The 21,481-nt window shown below is 46.9% G+C and overlaps 1 protein-coding gene across 5 annotated transcripts in view; it reads left to right on the forward strand.

The window, feature by feature from the left end:
- PLEKHA7 (pleckstrin homology domain containing A7) overlaps positions 1 to 21,481 on the forward strand; it is a 211,626-nt gene that overhangs the window by 133,175 nt on the left and 56,970 nt on the right. For all 5 annotated transcript variants that reach the window (XM_057553588.1, XM_057553590.1, XM_057553591.1 and 2 more), the window contains 5 exons: positions 7,182 to 7,293; positions 8,063 to 8,167; positions 10,935 to 11,007; positions 12,409 to 12,509; positions 16,453 to 16,628. In XM_057553588.1, the coding sequence (XP_057409571.1) occupies positions 7,182 to 7,293; positions 8,063 to 8,167; positions 10,935 to 11,007; positions 12,409 to 12,509; positions 16,453 to 16,628 (567 nt within the window). The remainder of the gene's footprint in view (positions 1 to 7,181; positions 7,294 to 8,062; positions 8,168 to 10,934; positions 11,008 to 12,408; positions 12,510 to 16,452; positions 16,629 to 21,481) is intronic.

Consider the following 21,481-nt stretch of genomic DNA (forward strand, 5'->3'; position numbering starts at 1 on the left):
CTCCCTCCCAGGCTGTGGTTCTGTTGGTTGGGGCCGTGCACAGGAGCATTTTCTCCTCAGTGCTGGGATGCCCAGGAAGCCGCTGACAGACGCCTCTGCAGCTCCTGGGGAAGAGGACAGAAGCATTCCGGAGCCGTAAGGCTGGCAGCTGACTGACAGCAGGCTGCGGACACGGATCCCCAGCCTCCGTCAAACATTTGCTGATGAGGTGGGGCCTAGTTGAGAGAGTATGCGCTCCGGAAGTTCAGAAGCCTGCTCTGCTCAGAAGCCAGCTGCAAGGCCCCCAAGATCGCCTTGGAGTTTCCTAACTAGGGGAGAGGACCCTTGCCTGGCCTGTCTTTCTGGGCAACCTAGGAAGTTTAGCTTGTTCCCTCCACTGAGGTCTGAGCAGCCCTTCGTTGTCTCGTTGGACTGCTTAGAAAAAAACCACAGTTGGAATTGCCTAGAATTTCATGAGTGGTGTTTGGAGGATAAGACTTTAAAAGATACTATCTTGCTGAAGGTTAGACTTAACCGTCCTGACCTTTGACCTCTTTGGGGGTTCACTCTGCAGGCTGCAGGGCAAGACTCTCCAAGGCATATGCTGATTATGCCTGGGGGTGGGGTATCTCCTGCTGCTAGAGATGGCTGTCTCCCGTTCCTCCTGCAGTTTCAAGTTGGTGAAAGCTCGCAGTGAGAGATTAAGAGCCCAGGTTGGCAGAGGGGTGCGCTACAACTCTGAGCTCGGAGAAGGAGTCCGTCCTGTAGCTCATCTGCTGAGCCCCGGGCTGTGAGGCTGATGTGTTGCTGTCTGCGGCTGATACAGCCAGCACCTTGTCTTTCCAGACTGGCAGTCTTGGGCTAGCTTTGCCTGTTGCATTTGGTTGCCATAGCAGCAGAAAAATGAGGAAAAACGGGAACACCTGGCAAGCAGATGCAGAAACTTGACTGTTCAGTTTTCCTTCCTGGTCTAAGAGACGGTGTTGGTGACAATCACAGGTAAGGGAAGAGGTGATGATGGTGTCCTTAGTTCATTCAGACACCTGGCTGTTGGCTTGGCTTTTGATGTTGATGTTTCGAAGGGCATTGGCACTGGGGATGCATTCGTTGCCACACAGCAACCACGTCTCCGGCTGTCTGTGCTGAGGAAGATGCTGCAGTGGTGGCTTTGCTGTGTGTGGAAGGGAAGCTGCTGCTTGCACAGTGATTTTTGTCTTCCTGTGACTTCCCTCCTTGTCCTCTTCTTTCACCTCCTCCTAGTCTTGGAAGTACCCAGATCTCCATTAGAAAAGGCTATTTTCTAATGTGTTAAGAGGCTGCCTGGTAATCCAGGAGGAGCAGATATGCTAGAAAAGGGCTTGCCAAAGGCTGGGGTTAGAATTGTAGCATCTCTGAAACAGCAGAACAGAGGTGAAAAGGACAATAGAGGTCAAAGTCTGGTTCTCCCTCGGCATAGACAGAGACATGGAGCCTGGACAGCAGAAGAGACTGGACCAGGCTCATACGGCAGAGCGGGACTCAGGCCAAGTTCAGGACAGTGCTTGGGTGTGAAGGTGGGAGAGAGGAGCCCTCGAAGCTCGCTGGCTTGTTTTTGTGCCAGGTGAGGGGTGCCGTTTGGGCTGGTTTCCAGCTCCCGAGGTGGTGTGGAGTAGGGGGAGGAACGGGAGCTTGTGTTCAAGAGAGGAGCTGGGGGAGAAGGGGAAGGAATGCAGAAAGCCTTAGCTGAGTAATGAGGCCACAGTTGCTGAATGAAAACCCCTGTCAGACAGCCTCCCCCGGGGTGTTGGGAGTATGTACAGGGAGCGTTGGTGGTCCGTCTGTGTGTCTCTTTCTCTGGGAAGAGGGGGTGTGGATTTGTCTGCCTGTTTGGGACAAGAACTTTGTTTTATTCCTGCTTTTCACTGTGTACTGCTTTCCCCAAACCCCTTAGGGTAGTGGGTGTGAGCGCCTTAAAAAATGCTGGTTGGGCTGGTTATTTGTGAGTGTGCCTGTTCTCATGCACCCAGTAATCTCAGCTGAGTTCTCCATGTAGAATCCTTGAGGATAGAGCATGAATTGGGGGTGCCTATTTTTCTAGGAATTAATGGGACACAGATGTCATCTAATGATGTCTTCTTTGTAAGAGATTCCTGATTTCTCATGGCTTTCGAACCTCCCATCATAGCCTTGAAGACTCCTGACATTATCTTTCTCCTGGAGAAAGAAAGGGAGGCCAATCCCCCAGCCACAGGGTTATTACACGTTAAAGAAGCCCCAGCGAAGGTGTTTATACGAAATGATTGCTGTTCAGAAGTTAATGGTCTGGTACCTTCAGCTTTCTGGAGATAAGTGCCTTAGAAATAAAAATAAAGTATACCTGAGATTTAAATTCTGAAGTCTCCACTGGTAACAGGGACAAACAGTGCTTTTCGTTGAGTGCAGTGCTTCGTGGTGTTCAAAGCGTCATTTCAGTCTACATAACCACCTTGTGAGACGAGAGTTCTTTTCACCTCATTTTGCAAAAATGGAAATTGAGGCCCAGAATAGTGACGTGACTCTTGGAGAGTCAGTAAGCTGCAGAGCTTTGTTGAGATCCCGTTATTCTGGGCTCATGGTCTTTCCACCACCCCAGGATCTTCTTGGTTTGGGGGTTGCTCTTGGGGTTGAGAAGAGCAAAAGGCTGTTTCTGCCAGACCTTGGGACTTGCCGTGGGATGGTATCTCTGTGGCGAAGCCTAGGTTATGGAGTCCAGCTTCTCTCTCGGGCAAGTCATTAATCTCTCTGAGCCTCAGTTTCCTCTTTGACAAAATGGAGAAGGTAAAACTGGCTTTGCAAGGGTAAGTGAGATAATGCAGGCAAAGTGCCTGACATAGCAGGTGCTGGACAAATACAGCCTGGTCCCTCTGCTTGCTTGACCTTGTGTACCCACCCCTAAGGGTTGGTGATTCTTGGCCTGGCGACCTACCTGTTGCAACAGCAATAGGGTCTTGCTGTGCTGCCGCTTCAGTCTGCTCCAGTTCCTGATGCTGACTGAGAGGCAGCTGAGGAGCCCATTAACCAAACTCACCTAAATTCAGACCCAGCAGAAAGGAGTGGCTTCTGAATTTATAACTTCTCTCTCTTACTACGTCTGACCGTGTTATATGCATTTGCTCCCGGAAATGTAGGAAGCAGAAGCAGCTCCTTTTGTAGATGGGTAAATTGAGGGACAGAGAAAATGACTTCCTGCCCAGGTTCACCTGACACATCCTTGAGGAAGTTCAGAGTAGAATGAAGGTCACTTTCCTCCTGGGCTTCTCCAGACTGATTTTTGTGTGGTTCTGACTTCCTTTGTTCTTTTCAGAGGGGAGACAATTGAGTTAAAACTCTAGCTCACTGTTTTGAACTTCAGCCCACACCCCTCCAGCAAAATAATCAGCATTCATGTAGCCCAAGTCAAGGAAAGTGAAGTCTTTGTTCAAATCATCCCACTGTACTTTGGGAATCAGGATAGCACAGAAACCTGGCAAACAGGCTTTTAAGGTAATAGATTTTATTGAATGACACTGAGTCTGCCTTCCCCTAGTGTGTGCAGTTTTTTGTCGCCTCTGCCGGCATCTGTGTGACTCATGTGCCTGAGGGCATGCTGCTGGGAACCAAACCACCTTCACAGCTGCTCGGCTCAGGGGCACAGGCTCTTCTTCTCTTCTCTGGGGGAGGGCGCCGTTCTTGAGTAAAACCTGTCAGGAGTCTGGGGAGTTGAGGACAAATCAGTGTCTGCCCTGTCAGACTTTTAAGTGGGGAACACACCTGTAAGACGTAACTGGCTGAAGCAAATGTGCCAGAATGCCCACATCCAAGTGATTGTTGCTGCTTTCAGAGTTTTCTCTTCAGGAGGCTACACACATGCTCCATTGATGTTCCCACTGCTCAAAATAATGTGGTAAACGACCTCTAGAAGCTTCCATCAGAGCCAGCTTTTCAGCCAAGTGAGAAAATTGTTTTTGAGACATTTTTCATATCCTCGTTTTTGAATACCAAATGGTGTCCCAAGCATGACCACCATCGTTTTTTGGGTTTGGTTTAAACCAGTTGAAATTCCAGATAACTTCTAGTGATTTCCAAAAGTGATAGTCACCCTTGGAGGACCTAAGAGACCATTGCCCATGCTGAAGAGATTCAGAGGAACATCCTCTGAATGCAGATCTTGTTACTTGGCCAAGTGGGTAGCTGTGTGCGCCTTGTTCTTTCAAAGAGTCAGGTCAGGGACTGCTAGGTAATGGTTGAGTCTTTTGCTTGAGTGGGGAGTCCTGGTGAAGACACACTCCCCGTTTGTAGAGACGACATGGTCCCCTCTCTGGGGCAGATTTAGTTTGGACTTTAGTTCTGTCTCCTAATAAGGCAGCTTTCTCTGGATGTTGCTGAGCAGAGGTCTCTATAGTCGTGGAGAATGAAGTTGTCTTCATGTGTTTCTCCCTGTCCCCACCCCCCCACCCGCGTCCCGTCCCTCACTAATGTTCAGTGTTGGGGCCACAAACAGTCCTTTTCCAGCTGAAATCTGTTCATACCTGGCTCTCTAGGTGGTAGTCGTACTGTCTTTCCTCACCTACCCAAGGCTGCTAGGAAGTCATCTTTCTTCCCGCACTTTTGGCTAGAGGAGCTCCCCGGCCAGCCAGCATCCCAGCAGCTAGTGTAGGGAGGGGACATGGGGTTAGAATACAGGAAGATGACTACAGTTAGAGCTCAAGATTGTAAAGTGCAGAAATGGCAAAAGTGGTGGGCATCTGTCCTGGATTTCCTGAGCAATCACAAATCCAGATAGTCTCTCTTTGTCCCACAGAGTAGTGATGGCATATCTAGTTGATGGAATGTGATGCAGTCATTTAAAATGACATGGATGAGTTTAAAAGAAAGGAGAGGGACTTCCCTGGTGGTCCAGTGGTTAAGACTCCATGCTCCCAATGCAGGGGGCGTGGGTTCAATCCCTGGTCAGGGTACTAGATCCCCCATGCTGCACCTAAGGACCCGCATGCTGCAACTAAAGATCCCACATGCCGCAACTAAGACCCGGTGCAGCCAAATAAATAAATAAATATTTTTTAAAAAAAGAAGAAGAAGAAGAAGAAAGGAGAAGATGTTTATATTACAATAAGTTTAAAAATCAAGCTGCAAAATCATAAACACAGTATGATCACAATTATATAAAAACAAAAAAGCACACATTCCCCCCCCCCAAAAAAAACAGGCATATAAAAAAGAAGGAAAGTAAATATACCAAGTATTAAAAATGACTTTCCTGTGGGTAACAGGACTATGGTGATTTTTTTCTTTCGTTTTAGCTTTTTTCTTATATTTCTCAAGTATTCTGTAATAACCCTCATATCAGTGTCTTAAATGGGAGCCAATTAAACTTGATAAAATCCCAAACAAACCTTTCTTACTGTTGGACTTTGTGTCCTGAATTTTGGCTTAGAGATACAGCTGCCATGACTGAGATAATCTGAGAACTCTTCTTCCTTGTCTCAACCTCTGTAAATCTGAAGTCAGGCAAGACCAGGTTCCAGGAAGACGTTTCGGGCATAGTTCTGTCTGGAGGCAGGGCCTGGACAAGGCAGCCTCTCAGAGCCCCTTCCCACCCCCGGTTGGCGATTATCTCTGCGGCACACAGCCTCTGCCAACAGTGAGCGGGCTCTAAGTGTGGTGACATTCTCTGAGTGGGGAGCAGTAACAAAAGTCTGGCTGGGATGGAGGCCGGGGGCGGGGAATCTGGAGTAAGTGCCTGAGCTGACAAGGAGCCCAGTGATCTTTCTGCCTGGTGGGACTTGCACCTCCAGCTGCCAAGCATCCGGCAGGGCCCAGCCCCTTGGAAAGCTGGTGCCCGCTGCAGTGGTCCTGCTGCTGGTACAGCTCAGAGAGCACGGGGGTCACAGCTACTTCCGCGAAGGACTTCCCTAATGGTACAGGGTGTCAGGTCTCTGTCTTGGGGTGTGGGAAGGATCACTTATCCTTTGGGCAGCAGTGGTTTTGAAGGAAGCAGCATGTCTCCAGGGTGGAAACTAGGATTTTCCCTCGTAGCACCTGTGTAAAAGTGAGCCCGGCGAACAGACATCCAGAGCGTGTCTTCCTCAGATGTGTCTTGCCTGGATCCTCCACTTCCATCTCCATCTCCTCAGGGCCCCGACCCAGGCCTCCAAATCAGATTTTCTCCACTCCTCAAGCCAAAAGCCTCAGTTTACTGCAGCTACCTGGATCCTGTTGCCCATCAGAGCAGCAGGCAACCCAGCCATAGAATGCTGGGACTTACACTTTGAGGAAGGCTTACAGATCCTAGAGTTAGCAGGGTCTGGGAATCAAGCATTGAGCTGTTTAAGGATGGGGATTGGATTGTGTGGAGTCATCTGCTGCCGCTGCTGCTTTGAAAGACTGGCAAATGCTGGGGCTCCGTGGAAGCAGGTAAGAAGGGTTCTCTGTGATGGCTCTTAAGTGCTATACCATGATGTTCCCAGGGCACTGGCCCTCCCAGGGCAGGTGGACCTTCTTGGTGGGACGCATGATGTTGCTGGAGGCTGACGGGGACACATCAAGGGGAACTTCACTGGGGATGCAGGCGTGCTTCATTTCTTCCTGCTCTCCAGGCATGGCACAAGGGGTTAATATCTTCAATGGCTCTATTTTGGGGCTAATGGGGTGTTCCTAGAATAAGACTCTTTGTTGAGTAATCTATTTTGAGAGGCAAGCCCCACTGGCATTTATGTAAGCGATTCTGTGTATCTGGGGGTGTGGATGTGTGCGCAAGTGGTTCCTTGTTACTCATTAGAAACAGCTTCTTTTGGGAGCCAGGGGAAATGGAGGTGTGAGTGTGTGTGTGTAAGGAGTGTGGATTGCTTTTGCTCTGAAGAGTGGGGTAAACCGTGTGTGCCCATCTGATGGGGCAGTTGCCACAGACACCCGAGTAAGAAAATAAAGGTGGGGACCTTGGGACAGCAGGCGCAGTGACCTGGCCCCTTTGTGGGGTGTCAGGCTGTGGAGATTGCCCATCTATCATGCTCTTGATTCCCTGAAGCACGTGGGTAGGCTGGGTGTCGTGGCCCTCTAACGGCAGTCTGGAGTTAGGTGGTGTCTAGAAGATCTGTCCTGGGCTGTTTAAGGTCCATCAACCAGTTTAACCTGAAATAAATCTCAGATTCCACTTCCCATTGCAGCCTGGCCACTTATATACTGGATTCCCTTCTGTCTCCCCACAGGCCAAATCCACATATGTCGAAGCAAGAGGGAAACCAAAGACCGTCCAGCATGGTCAGTGAAACGTCCACAGCCGGGACCACTTCTACCATGGAGGCCAAGCCTGGCCCCAAGGTGAGCTCCTGGCCACTTCCCCTCTTCTGTATTTTGCCAGGCCCCTTTGTAGCCAGAAACCTATTTGATCTTCACCATAGTTTTGTGAGGGAAACATGTAATAAGTATTCTCCCCAAATGACAGATCAGGAAATTGAGGCCAATTGCGGTTATGTCACACGTCCAAGAAAACAGGTGATTGCTGACAGAACCAGAACTGACATCTACGGTCTTGGCCGCATTCTTCATTTTCCTGTCATGTCTTTGGAGGGCCACACCTCTGTTCACATGTGTGTCAAAGACCGCATGGTGAGATTCACAACAGAAGGGCCCAGAGGTTTCTGTGCCCACGATATGGAAGCACTGACTGAGGAGCAGGGAAGAGAACCAGCATTGTAGAGAAGGGGAGGGTGCTGAGGAGTGCACCAGATAGGAGGGGTAAATATCTGGAAATGGGCAAATTCTGTGACCAGAATGTAGCATTGCTCCAGAAAACCATAGGACATACTAGGGCCAGCAGCTGCTGGTGAAAGTTGATTGAAAAATCCCTTTACGTTTTTTTTCCTCTGTGACCCAAACAGGAAGCTTGCTAGCTCTTGGACCCGCCTTTTAATTAGGATGCTGCGGCCATGTGCACGCCCATTCTCTGTCTTCTTGCTGTTCTTTTGATCAGAGGGCACTGCTGCATAGATGAAGGCGCAGGGAGCCTACAGCCCTCCTATCATGCAAGTGCTTTTTGGGCCTCCCCAAATCCCCCCTGCTGCTAGAGTTCAAGTCTGCTCTTTCCTAGATCATAAAGTCCAGCAGTAAAGTCCACAGCTTTGGGAAGAGGGACCAAGCCATTCGGAGGAACCCCAATGTTCCGGTGGTGGTGAGGGGCTGGTTGCACAAGCAGGTGAGGAGACTGAGGAGGGAGGGGTGGCAGGGAGGTAGTTCTTGCTGAATTCCTTCCTTACCCTGACCCCCGGGAACTGGGAACAGGCTCATAATAAGCTTTCTGTTCCTGAGTTTGTCTGAGGCCAGTAGATTCTGCCCACTGTGCTAAGCGACTTGCTGTTCGTTTTTGTGAGTCGGCAGTCTGCTCAATGGCTGCAGTTTCCTTCCCCAAACCCACTTAACCGCTTTGGTTCCCAGTGCTCTTGGCTGTCCTGGGACTCGGGCCCAAGTGTGGGTGGGTCAGTATGAATCCAGCCTTACCGCCAATCCTCTGCCAGCACTTGCCTTCCTGGTGTGAAAGAGCCTTTGTTATCATTTGCCTGAAAAATCCCATCTTTTCCTTTCCCCCAGTCTAACACACATACCTAGCATCCTAGCACCTCAGATTCCGAATCAGCCAAACTCAGCTCATTGTCTCCTGACCCCTTACCTGTCTTTTTCCCCTAACCTCTTTTTTCTGGATCTTGGTGGGGTACCACCATTTTCCTAGGCACCCAGGTTAGAAACTTCAGCACCATCACCAGCTGCTCCTCCTCCCACAGGCCATCCTTCATCTCTAGCTTCACCGCACTTCACCACAACTTCACCAGAGGCGGTTGTTCTGCCTCTGGTCCTCTGGCCTTGGATAGGCTGTGAGCTCCCAGGGTCAGAGAACACGTCCCTTTTGTCTCCTTCCTTTCCTTCTTGCCATCCATCCATTCATCTACCCACCCACCCACCAAGTGCCTGCTATGTTCTAAGTGCTCTCACAGCACGGACAAAGAGATAAGTAACATGTGGTTCCTGCCCTTGAGGAACTCATGTCATAGTCTGCCGGGGGAAACATAGAAACACCTCTCACGTGTCATGTCATCACCCAGCACAGTCTCTCACATAGCATGTTAGCCAAAAACACACAAATTCTGAGAGCAATGATGTACATTTTTACTAAAGGCTTTGTGGGAAAACAGAGGAAGACATCACCTTTCACACCACACAGAATAAATTCCTAAATGTCCCCTTGAAATCTCTCCCCCCAGTTCTGCTCCGCATGGCAGCTCCCACAGCTCTCCAGCCTCTTCTGGCCGATACTCCTCTGGCACCAACCTCTCTTAATGATTCCCTCTTCCCTCACAGCTCTGTTCTCATTCTCTTTTCTTACCTGAGTAATCTAACCCTCTGACTTTTTCCACTTCCATCCCCGTCTCCGTTAAACAAAAGGATGCTCCTTTGAAATGTGGAGGTAGAGGGAAGGTATTGTAAATAATCCTTCTCCCCAACAGACACCCCCTGGCCCAGGCCCCTCGGCTCCTTGGCTGTGCTGTAGCTGTAACCAAGGTCTGTGTACAGTGCTGTGGGCACACAGCAGAGAGAATGTAGCTATGCTTGGGGGAATCCTGAAAGGCTTTCCAGAGGAAGTGACATTTGAAGCAGATGTGGAAGGATGGAGAAGAGCTTTTCAAACAAAGCAAGTATCATACGCCAGATCACCTGGTCAATGCAGAAGATAAAACCAAGAAATGCAGGAGCTTAGCAAGTTTTTAACACTTTAGTAAATGGAGAATGAATAAAAATTTTTAAAATTTAAGCCTGTCAAAAACTTTTGCAGAAGGAAGACAATTTTTTTTTTTTTAATTTTTTTATTTTATTTATTCCTTTTTGGCTGCGTTGGGTCTTTGTTGCTGCATGGGCTTTCTCTAGTTGCGGTGAGGGGGGCTACTCTTCGTTGCGGTGTGCAGGCTTCTCATTGTGTTGGCTTCTCTTGTTGTGGAGCGCGTGCTCTACGCGCGCGTGGGCTTCAGTAGTTGTGGCACGCAGGCTCAATAGTTATGGCTCACGGGCTTAGTTGCTCCACGGCATGTGGTATCTTCCCAGACCAGGGCTTGAAACTGTGTCCCCTGCATTGGCAGGCAGATTCTTAACCACTGCGCCACCAGGGAAGCCCCAAGGAAGACAATTTTAAAAGCTAAAAATGGCTCTGGAATTTTCCTAGGTTTGGGAGAAAAGTGACCCTAAAACTACTATTTTCCTACCCTAGCCATATTTTTAAAAAATTTTCACAAGAAAATCCAGGTTTTTTTCTGTTGAAAGGAAGGAAAAACACAGCAAAATCAGTCCTTTGTGGTAGATAACTGAACTTAGTCAAATGAGAACTTTGCCTCATTGATTAATTAGCTAACTTAAACTCTTTGTTTCATACTATGTAAACCAATTTTCTAATCAGTATAAGTGAAGGTATTTTACAGTGTAGCACCTGAATCAGTGAATGAAGGAAGGAAGGAAGGAAGGAATAAATAAATAACTTCCCTTTTGTTAAAAACTGATTTCTTTCTTAACGGATGAACTGTATTTTTGGGTTTTTTTGGCCACACTGCGCGACATGTGAGAGTTCCCCAACCAGGGATCGAACCCGCACCCCTTTTAGTGGAAGCGTGGAATCTTAACCACTGGACTGCCAGGGAAGCCCGAGAACTGTATTTTTGAATTCATATCTGCCTTTCTAAAAGGAGGATGCTTATGATATATTAGTCTGTTTATAGGAAACAAAACTTCCTGGGGATAAGCCATCATTGGATCTAAATTTTAATGTCCTATTCAAAGAATGGCTATGCAGTAAAAACTTATTAATTTATTGAAAGAAAGAGTGAATATGGGCAAGTCTCAGTTCCAGAATCAGGTTGTACATGACTGGGGAGGGGGAACAGTATGCTCAGATATTGCCCTGATTAGTTTCCTTTGCTTTGCAGGACAGTTCTGGGATGAGGCTGTGGAAAAGGAGGTGGTTTGTGCTGGCTGATTATTGCTTGTTTTACTATAAAGGTGAGCTGAGGCTCAGGCCACCAAGGGGTCTTTGTGCCAGAGGGGGTGGTGAGGTGATGCAAATGGTGGTCTTCTCAAATCCAGTGCATGGACCAGTGGCCTGAGCTAACTGATAACCTGTTAACCTGCCAGAGTGTTCACTTTTACATATGTGCATGGTTGGTGATTTCATTTTTACCAGTCCCAGCACTGGAAGTGCCACTTGTTGAGTTAAAATAATAGAATCTGGTTTGCCTTCTACTTAAGGTCTCAAGATCTGGAGGTTTTCCAGCTTCTGCCTCACTTGGGGCACAGGCACACCTTTGATTCAATCTGGAGAGATGGGAAGTATAGGTGAACATTATATTTTGTAACCTGTTATCTGGATTTATCCCCTGTTATTGGATGGGCAACTGGTGAATTAAATTGGCCATATGAACATTTGTGGAGCCCCAGTACATAGAATTAGGGGCTGTGCAAAGGTGAGAAGGAAGTAAGGCTCAAAATGTGGAGGAAGAGATAGCCTAATTTTAAGACAAGACTAGGCTTTGGAAGACATCCAGAGTGCTTAGGCAGTTCAAGAGGAACAAGAAGCCAATTCCATATTGGAGAACTTGGGCAGGCTCCTTAGAAGAATTAGGGCTCGAGTTGGGCTTTTTAGGATGGGTAGAGCTTTGCCCATGTGTAGGGGGAAGATGGGCATTTAGGCAGAAGAAACAACTTGATTAAAGTTCTAGAAGCAGAAGAAAGTGGAATGACAGACCTGCAAAGCCAGAGTGAGTCTTGCATGGAGTACACACTAGGAGATAAGGCTCAGGAGGTGGGTAAGAGCCAAAATGCAAAAGGGCTGTGACCCTAGGCAGAGGAAGTTGGGCTTCATTCTGTATCCAGTGGACAGTCAGCAAGTGCCTTTGGGTGGGAGAGCAGTGGGACCAATTCTGTCATTAGGAAGTTACCTCTGGTAACGAAGACGGTTTGGGGGAGGAAGAGAATAGACATAAAAGGTAGGATATTTCACACCTGCTCTAACATCGCCTATGAGGTGTGTACCACCCAGAATTCCCTTCCCCATCCTTTACAAAAGTTTAAATATCACCTTCTGAAGCCTTCTCCACTTCCCCAGGCTGTGTGCCACTCCTGTCTGTGTGTTCCCGCAGCACTTGGTATGCCTCTGTATTTCAGGAGTTAGCAGGTCGAGCAGAGCGTGTTTACATGCCTGTCCCCGTCCTCGGGGAGAGGGCCCTGTCTGATTCACCTGTGTAGTTCCAGCACTGGCACAAAGGTCCCCAGAGCACCTGAATGGGCGATCCGTGATTGCAGTCATCCTGGGAGAGATGAGGAGCCTTGAACCAGGGCAGTGGGATGGACCAGCCCAAGGAAGGTGCCACAGAAGGTTATTCTGATATGTTTTTCCATTCAAAGACAGCCGAGAAGAAGTGGTCCTTGGGAGCATTCCTCTGCCCAGCTACGTGATCTCAACAGTGGCCCCCGAGGATCGCATAAGTCGCAAGTATTCCTTTAAGGTACTGCCCCCCGCTCCTCCAGTGCAGCAATTCCATCCTAAGAAACGTTGTGTTCCCCAAAATGGCTTCACAAAAGCAGTTGTTTCTGTTGGGGGGTTGGGGGGAAGAAGTTAAGAGGTTGAGCGTTTCAGACTCATGTTAACAAAGTCATAAATTCTTTAAACAAGAGTAATATCACATCACGGTACTTTCATTTGTATCTGAGCTTTTGAGTCCCCCAGCCTTGCTTAAGTATTTAGACCCCTCTTTTCCTGTCGCTATTTCTGTGACTAGTATCAGCACAGCCCTTCTCATGCTTTCTTTTTTTTTTTTAGAAATTCACATTCTTTTATTTATTTATTTATTTATTTATGACTGTGTTGGGTCTTCGTTTCTGTGCGAGGGCTTTCTCTAGTTGCGGCAAGTGGGGACCACTCTTCATCGCGGTGCGCGGGCCTCTCACCATCGCGGCCTCTCTTGTTGCGGAGCACAGGCTCCAGACGCGCAGGCTCAGTAATTGTGGCTCACGGGCCCAGTTGCTCCGTGGCATGTGGGATCTTCCCAGACCAGGGCTCGAACCCCTGTCCCCTGCATTGGCAGGCAGATTCTCAACCACTGCGCCACCAGGGAAGCCCTCTCATGCTTTCTTACTGCTGTCACTGTCCCCGGTGACTCCAGAGTTGCTGTGGGTTGAAGATTCTGGATCCTCCTTCGCTTCATGTTGCATGATATGGTATTGCCTTATTTCTGTAAAACCTTTTGTGACTGAGAACTACTTTTATCCATGTTACCTCATTTGATGCTTGTGGGGAGCCTGTGAGGTCAGGATCATTAGCTTCATTTTATAGATTAGGAACACGAGGATCAGAGAGCTGAAAAAACTTGCCCACAGTCCCAAAGTTGGAAGATGATGGAGGCAGATCTCCACCCTGAACTCTGTCCTCTTTCAGTTACATTACAGGGAGGGAGGACAATTTCTTTCTCTTCTTCTCTGCTTTTCTTCCATGTCTTACTCTGGTCACCCGTATACACATTGCAGGAGGTGGGAGGTGGTTACAATTAATGTTTATTGCTATCATTTTAGGAATACTGTTCTATTAAATTGTTCAGAGCCTCTGTTGCTTATTGTTGGCTCTGAAAACATTTTGTTTGATGGGTGTCACACTGGTCTTTTGCAGCCTGAAAGCCTTCCTCAGAAAAACCTTCCTTTCTAGGGTTTAGTGTTGCTACTGGGCAAACAATTGGGATAACACTGTTGCATGTGAATTTGGGGGGTGGGGGGGACAGCGTTTGGGATATCCTCAGAGTAACTGATTATAATAACTATATATAGTTCATCTTAACAGTTCGTTGGGAGGTGTGAAAATACAGTCTAGGAAAACATCTTTTATGTGTCGTACATTCTTTTTTTTTTTTTTTTAAATAGGCTTCACCAAGAGTGTTCCCTAAATATTTTTTCTGGGAGACAGAAGGCATGCATGTTTGGCGGGATGATTGGGGTCTTCAGGGTCTGAGAAGGGAGAAAAGCTATTGCAGACAGAACAGGTGATGTTCAGGTGGTTCTCCAGACAGGGCTGTGGTTTCCTGAGTGTGAAAGAGTTCTCTTCCCTTTGGGTTGCAGTGTCATTCTTTTAGGAACCTGAGGATGGGCCCTGGGACAGTTCAGGATCCGTGTTCTTGGGCATACTGAGGAGTGTGCAGTATTTTGTGTCCTGGGCCTTATGCTTGCCTCTGATGTCAATTCTTCTCAGTTTGCAGAGCTGAAATTCTCTGACTGTTGCTAGGGCACCTTGCCTGAGATTGTTCAGAGTATCTGTAGTGGTGCATAGGCAGAGCCTAAAGGGTTATGTGGTCCTCTCTTGTCTGTCTTCTCTAACTGTACTCGCAGCCAGGCAGCTCCTAGGCATTGTCAGGGAGCCAGGGTGCTAGATGCGCCCTGAGGCTCCGCTAGGTCTGCAGGATGAGCCAAGCAGGGCTCTCAGTGGCCTTTAGGAGCCATCGTTCCCCCCAACCCCCACCCCCCTTGAGCTTTAGTCACAGTCTGGAATGCCCTGAAGAGTTCCCCAACTCTTACTTACTTGTCCTTCAGGTGTCTGCTCAGGGGCCACCTCCTCTAGGAAGCCTTCCTTAAGTCCTCCGGACGGGTTAGGTGGTTTTCTTCTGAACATCCACAGGTCTGGTATCACTGCACTATAGACGGTTGATTACCCATTCAGAGCTTTCTCCAGGAAAACTAGCCATCCGCTAGTTCTGCCAGGGTAGATGGGGCTAGTCCCGTTCTGCAAACAGATACCATGGAGCAGTCATTTGTAGTAGGAGTTGTGGTGAATGACACTCCTTATACTTCCCAAGTTAAGGTCGGTTCAGGCTTACTTCTGTTTCATGTTTAGTCCTCTGTAAGTCAGTGATTGTTCAGTGAATCACCTTAGCTTACTCAAGTAAATGCCTGCCCCAGAAGCCGCTGTGGAACCCTTAGCTGAAGGCCGAGTTTGCCTGGACTCCCTTGGCACTGGGCTGGATGGATTCAGATATGTAAATGTCACAAGCAGGCCCGTATTTAATAACGTTTTTGGGCCTGGATGTTAGGCATGTGAGTGGAGAAGCGAATGCTGACAGTTCATCTGAGAGGTTTTATCCATGACCATTGGTGATTTTAGAAACATGTCATTTTCCAGATTCTGTTTAGTTCTCTCAGTTTGCTTTCTCTGACTGGTCCTTGCATGGCGTCTGTCTGTCATTCTGGATCCAGATTATCAGACTAGTGATCTGTATCAGACTCATTTCTGGATAGAGCCTGAGAGCACTGTACAGAGAAGCTTGGGCTCAGAGTCAGATATTCCTAGGTGTGAATCCTGCCTCCAACTTTTCATTCATTCAAAAAATATTTATTGGGCACCTACTATGCACCAGGCACTGTTCCTGGGGATATAGTAGTGAACAAAATAGACAGAGTCCCTGCTCTCATCGAGTTTAGATTCTGCAGGGAAGAGACAGATGATAAACAAGCATGTAAAATAAAGAATGCCAGGTAATACGTGCTGTGAAGAATCTGTGACCAAGCGTGGAAATCTAGGAAAGTTACTTAACTTCTCAGAGCTTCACTTACCACATCTGTAAAAGAGATTCTGTTCCTTCCTTATAAGGCTGTTGGGATTAAAATGAGATTAAAGTCACGGAAGTACCTAGGAGACACATAGTAGGCACTCTGTAAATCTTCCTATTTCCACATCATTTTCCTATGTGGATTTGGTGAGCTTTTTCCTTGCAAATTTAAAGGACCTTGCTTATCAGAGCGCAAGCGGGAAAACCTCTTGTTCGCAGTCCATTGCGGTTGCTTTTCCCAGTACCTGTGGAACATGTGAAAGCACCTTGAGGCTTCCTGACGTATAGTAGGTGTGCCAGGGTCTTCAGTCAAGTGTTAGACTGCTCAGCTGAACTTTGTATTGCTTCTTTGGCGAGACAAAAGAGCAGCTTCCTTGGTGGGCGTACATCATGTTTCATGCCCAAGCAGGAAGCAGAGTGAATATCTGCACCGAGCTGCCTGCTGTTGAGCAGCTGATTTTTGAATCAGTTCCAGTCAGCAGGTGCTTCAGAAGAACCAAAACAGGGATTCCCGAGCGTCTGCTTCTATGGAATGAGGGTTTTTTAAAAAATATCTCTTTCTCAAATAAACCTTGAATTGACTGTGTGCCCCTCCCTAAGTGGGAGTAAGATAAGTAGGAAACAGGTACAGCTGCGGGACTTTTTCTGTGGGGAACAGACACAGCTGTTCCTAGGCCTGGCTTCACCAAGAAAAGGGAATCCAGCCCGTGACGTTTTTTCCAGGTGTGGAAATAAGCTGGGTGGTGCGTGGGCTTTTAGTCTGGAAGAAGGGAGAACCTGGCCGGGGCGTTTCTGGTTTTTGCTCCTGGAAGTGAGATGCGCACTAACCTCTCTGACCTGGGTTTCCGTCTTCTCCCTCCAGGCCGTGCACATGGGGATGCGAGCACTCATCTATAATAGCTCCACCAGGGGCTCTCAGGCTGAGCAGTCGGGCATGAGGACCTACTACTTCAGTGCCGACACCCAGGAGGACATGAACGCTTGGGTCAGGGCCATGAACCAGGCTGCACAGGTGCTATCTCGATCGTCACTGAAGAGGTCAGTCCCCATGGAGGGTCCCTGCCAGAGTGCTCCCTACACAGGTGGGGGAACCCAAGTAAGAACTCTTGGATGCCTAGAATTCCACCGTTCGCTCACTCGTATTAAGCATTGCCCTCTCTTTGAAGTCCTTTTAAATGGTGACTTCTTCCAGGAGGAGACTGTTTACAGAGCCTACACATGCTGCAGGCAGAGCTGGAAGGTCCCCTAGGAATTATCTAGTCCACTGTCCTCATTAAACAGAGAAACCGGAAGGGCTGGGAGGGTGAAATGACTGCCTGGGATACACAGCCTCGGTACCTGGTTGTACGTTTCTCGGTCTTTCTCCTCTTGTGTGTGGTGGAAGGGAAAACCCTGGGGCTAAGATTGGGGAGGAGGGAGCGGACAGACAAGAAAGATCTTGCAAACTGGAAACATGCTACCGACGGCCCACCTTGTTGTTGGGAGCTGACTTGGGAGCTGCCTTCCAGCTGCCTCTTCCCTCGAGTGGGCCAACCAGGGTACCATCAGGGATCTTGAAGTTCCTGAGTCTGTTGACTGTGGGTGATTCCCTGTGAGAAAGCAGAGGAGAAACATGAGTGGAGTCATGGGCTTGGAGAAAGTGGGGTAGCCCTGGAAAGTCAGGGTGCCTTTAGCCAGTCCTCATCTGACATGAGCCCCGTTCTTCACTCTCTGGACACCTTGCTCTGCTTCGAGGCCTCTGACAAAGGTCTGTTAGTGAGGCCTCAAAACAAGAGTGGTGTCCTCCAGCAACCTAAAGACAGGATTTGTCAGTAACTGCAAATGGGTTTCACATGGATGTTTTTATATTGCCCACCTTTTCCAACTCATGTGTATGTGATTTTTGGTGTTAGTGGTACTTCCTAGCTTCATGATATCTTTCCTGAGACGATCAGACCTTTGATATAGATAGTGACCTCCCTCAAGAGGCCAGGTTGGGGTCAGGCTCTACCCTTGGAGCTTCCTAGCAACTCAGTCAAGCATTTGTTATGCTGGGGGTTTTTTTTTTCTGTCTATTTTTCAATATCCTAGGCTTCAGGTGGGAATCATCTTTGTATATTCTGCACGCCTGACATGTAATAAGCTCTCAAGTGTCTGTTGAGTGAGTAAGTGAGAGATTGGAAGAATGAATGAATATGTTGAACAGAACAGGACCAAAGACTGTCCTGGAAGTTACCCCGTGGGCCCTGAATCAGTAACTCTTAACTACAGGTATTCAGTCAGGTTTGCCTCTGCTTCTTAGCATTGTCATCCAGCCTGAATTTTTCTGTTGTGTCCATAATGATGATATGAAAGCCTGTGCCAGTAACCTGCAGGTACTCTGTTCAGAGTGACATTGGCATTTCCACCTTTATCCTAGGAGAAGGAAACTGGGCAGGTTTGACACGACTTACTCCTTGTGTACATGCTCACTGTTTCCTAGTTTTTGTTGTTCATTCTTTTTTAAAAAAAATTTTATTTATTTATGTATTTATACATACATACATACATGTGTACAATCAGTGAAGACATTCCCTGACGGTCCAGTGGTTAAGACTCCACACAGCCAATGCAGGGGGCGCAGGTTTGATCCCTGGTCGGGGAACTAAGATCCCACATGCCACGTGGCGCAGCCAAAAGAAAAAAAAAATCAGCACAATAAAGGCAAGAAAAATTTTTAAAAAATGCAAAAAGTAAAGAGAAATATCCTTGGTCACCTTCCCAGGGTTACCTCTGTTACCAAGTTAACAGGGATCCTTTTAAACTATTTTCTATTCATATATGTGCGTATACGCGCTTATATAAATGTAGAGGGGTTTTTTGTGCTTTTTTTATGGCATGAATGATATTGATCTTGAAAATCATTCTGTATCAGTGTATATGGGCTACCTTTATTTTTGACTGTTGTATGGTACTTCATAAGGTAGAGGTACCATAATGTATTTAAGCACGTGCCATATCTTGGATAGTTTATTTTTTGTCCTCTTTTACTGTTGTAGGTAGTTGTGTAATGAAAAACTTTCTACAAGCTTCTGCATGTGTGAGGCTTTCAGATTGCCGGGTCAATATACAATGCATTTTTAATTTTAATCAATACCACCAAACTGCCCTTTAAAGAAAGCTGTATATTCCACTAGTGAGAGCGCTCATTTCCCCACATCTTTGCCAACAGTTGATATTATCAATCTTTTTCATTTTTGCTGAGCTGTGTGTAGATAAATGGTATCTGGTTATTTTAATGTGTATTTTCATGATGGTAGGGACCTTTTATATTTATTGACCACTTGTATTTCCTCTGCACTGAATTACTGGTACCTATTCTCTGCCCATTTTTCTACCGAGTTGCTTGCTTTTCCTCGGTGCTTCCTTTCCTACATGTGCTGATATCTGCCCACTTAGGAATGCAGCTTAGCCTATTGCAGAGGTTGGTTATAGGCTCTCCAGTCTTGTTATTCAGTCTGTAATATTCTGGCATTTTCCCTGTTCTCTTGGATTCCTCAGAGATCACCTGCGAGGTTTCTTGAGCCCATCTCCGAATTCCCTTAGGGCCCTAGCGTGCTAACAGCTGGGCCTTTTCCATCTTCCTCCCCACCTTGGTCTTTCAGTCTCTCTTAACCAAGGTTGTTCTCTTATTCATGATGAAGTTCATTCATCTTGATGAAGATAAGGAACTAAATCCAGAAGTTGAAGAATTCAACTTTATTTGTGCTGTGATCATCTTCCCAAGCAGAGATACCTATGTCTCATATTTTTTTTAAAGTTCTCCCCTTCTTTATTTTAATTATTAGAAAATAGAAAATTTTGTTTTATTTTACTTTGCTTTAAATAAACAAACCTCAGTCCCTTCTAGACTTTACCGTTTTTGTAGTCATTCATGTAGGCCCATTCCACTGGATTTGTATTTTATCTCTGCTTGATGCATTTCTTGTGTCATTTTATAACGTGAGCTCTGAGAGCTCCCTGTGTTTTTACATTGGTTTCTTTCTACCAGCAATGTTAAATGGGTTCATTCTTGTGTCCCGGCTTTGCTCAGTTCTTTTTGCCTGACTAGGGCACTGGGTCAAAGATGACTTGAGAATGAGATCAGGCTTAATAGGAAAAAGTGCTGTGATTGATAAGTGATGTCTGCCTTCAACCGTTCAGGATGAATTTGCTAGCTGAGACTAGGAATTTTTTTTTGTTTTTTTTTACTTTTTCCTACCTGAAGATTTTGTAATTAACTATCAGATTTTGGTTTTAGAGGGGCTCCGTCCCTTCTCCACTGGGCTGCCTTCCGGATCTCAGGCCATTTGTATTGTCCCTAGCTTTTCTCTGAACTTTTAAAATGTGTTCTTACTATGCTCTTAATAAACTCTTAAAATCCCATTATCATCTTTGCCCAAGGTTTCTTCCCGTTTAAAAAAAAAAAAAACTTGTTATACCTTCTGACGCAGACAAAAAGCAGAATAGCATTTCCTCTTAATTTTCTGAGAAATGAAATTGTCAGCCAAGGAAATTCAGACTTATTAAATGTTCTATTTTACCAGAATAAGATGTTCAGACATTTGGTTAGTTAGAAGTATTCATCAGGCAGGACTACATCTTGCCTCTCCTCCACTTTGGTGATATGCTCTGCAAAACCTCCATCTCTGTTACGTGGGTGGCCCCAACCATAGCTTTTTGTTCTCTCCCTCCTTGTTTCTCACCCAAAAGCTTCTATCCTTATTCATACAGGCAAATGCTTTCTTTATGAATGTGGTACATTAGGACTTCTGATTGCAGGTAAAGGAAAATGCAAACTTACCTTAAAGGGGGAGGAATTTATTGATTCATGTCAATGAAAAGTTCAGGATAGCTTCTAGCTTTAGAAACAGTTGGGTTCAAGGCTCAGACAGTATCATTACAAGTCATTCTCTCAGGCTCTGCCTGCCTGGGCTGGATTCATTCTTAAACTCCATGTGGAGGTCCCTGGCATATCTAGGACCTGGTGGCTAGATAGCTACAGTAGCCCCAGACTTGCATTGTCCAAGTTAAGTTCAGCAGGAAAGAGCCAGAGTCTTATCCAGAAGCTCTGAGATCTTATTCTGATTAGACAGGCTTAGGTCACATTGATTCCCAAAATCACACACTGTGGCTAGGGAATGCACGTACTGATTGGCACAGACCTGGGATACATGCTTCACTTCTGAGAACTAGACCATGGGGACTGAGAGCCAGGTAGGGGTGGATTCCCAAGTAATGCTAGGGTTATGGGCAGAGGAAGGAGAGATGACTTGATGGGATGTGGTAAACGAGATGCAAGCAACCAATATCCAGGCCACTTCCTACTGTATCAATTTCTTTTGCCTTAAGTACTAACCCCTCCCAGAGTTTAGTCTCTGAAGTTGGATAGACCGGGGTTTAAATCCCAGCTTTACTACTTTCTAGCTGTGTCACTTGTGCAATTTAGGTATGCTTTTTAAACCTCAGTTTTTCGAAGTTAACGGGTTTTTGCAAAGATTAAATGAGTGTATAAAGTGCTTACTTCGCACGTTGCCTAAGACATAGTTGATACTCCATCTCAGATGTGCTAGCTTCCATAGGGTTTGGTTTAACAATGTCATTGGGTCTTTTTCCTTTGCACCCTTCCAGTTTCATCGTTAATCCTCCGGATTACATTGATGATGAATCTCTTGTGAGCAAATCATACTCTCTCCCTTGCCAGGATGTGCCCATCCCCTAGCACTGTGAGTTGTGGCTCAGCAACCCAGCCTCCCTGCAGCACTGCCCCTCAGCCTGCCCCTCGCCGCTCTCCTCCTCCAGCCTCTTCCTACATCCTCTAACCACAGAGGGAGCTGAGCACCCTTGCTGCACCTCCTCCCTTTGTCCTCTTGTTTCCTACACAGGCTTCAGGA

The sequence above is a fragment of the Balaenoptera acutorostrata genome, chromosome 9, assembly GCF_949987535.1.
Source record: "Balaenoptera acutorostrata chromosome 9, mBalAcu1.1, whole genome shotgun sequence".
In the NCBI taxonomy this organism is placed as follows: Eukaryota; Metazoa; Chordata; class Mammalia; order Artiodactyla; family Balaenopteridae; genus Balaenoptera; species Balaenoptera acutorostrata.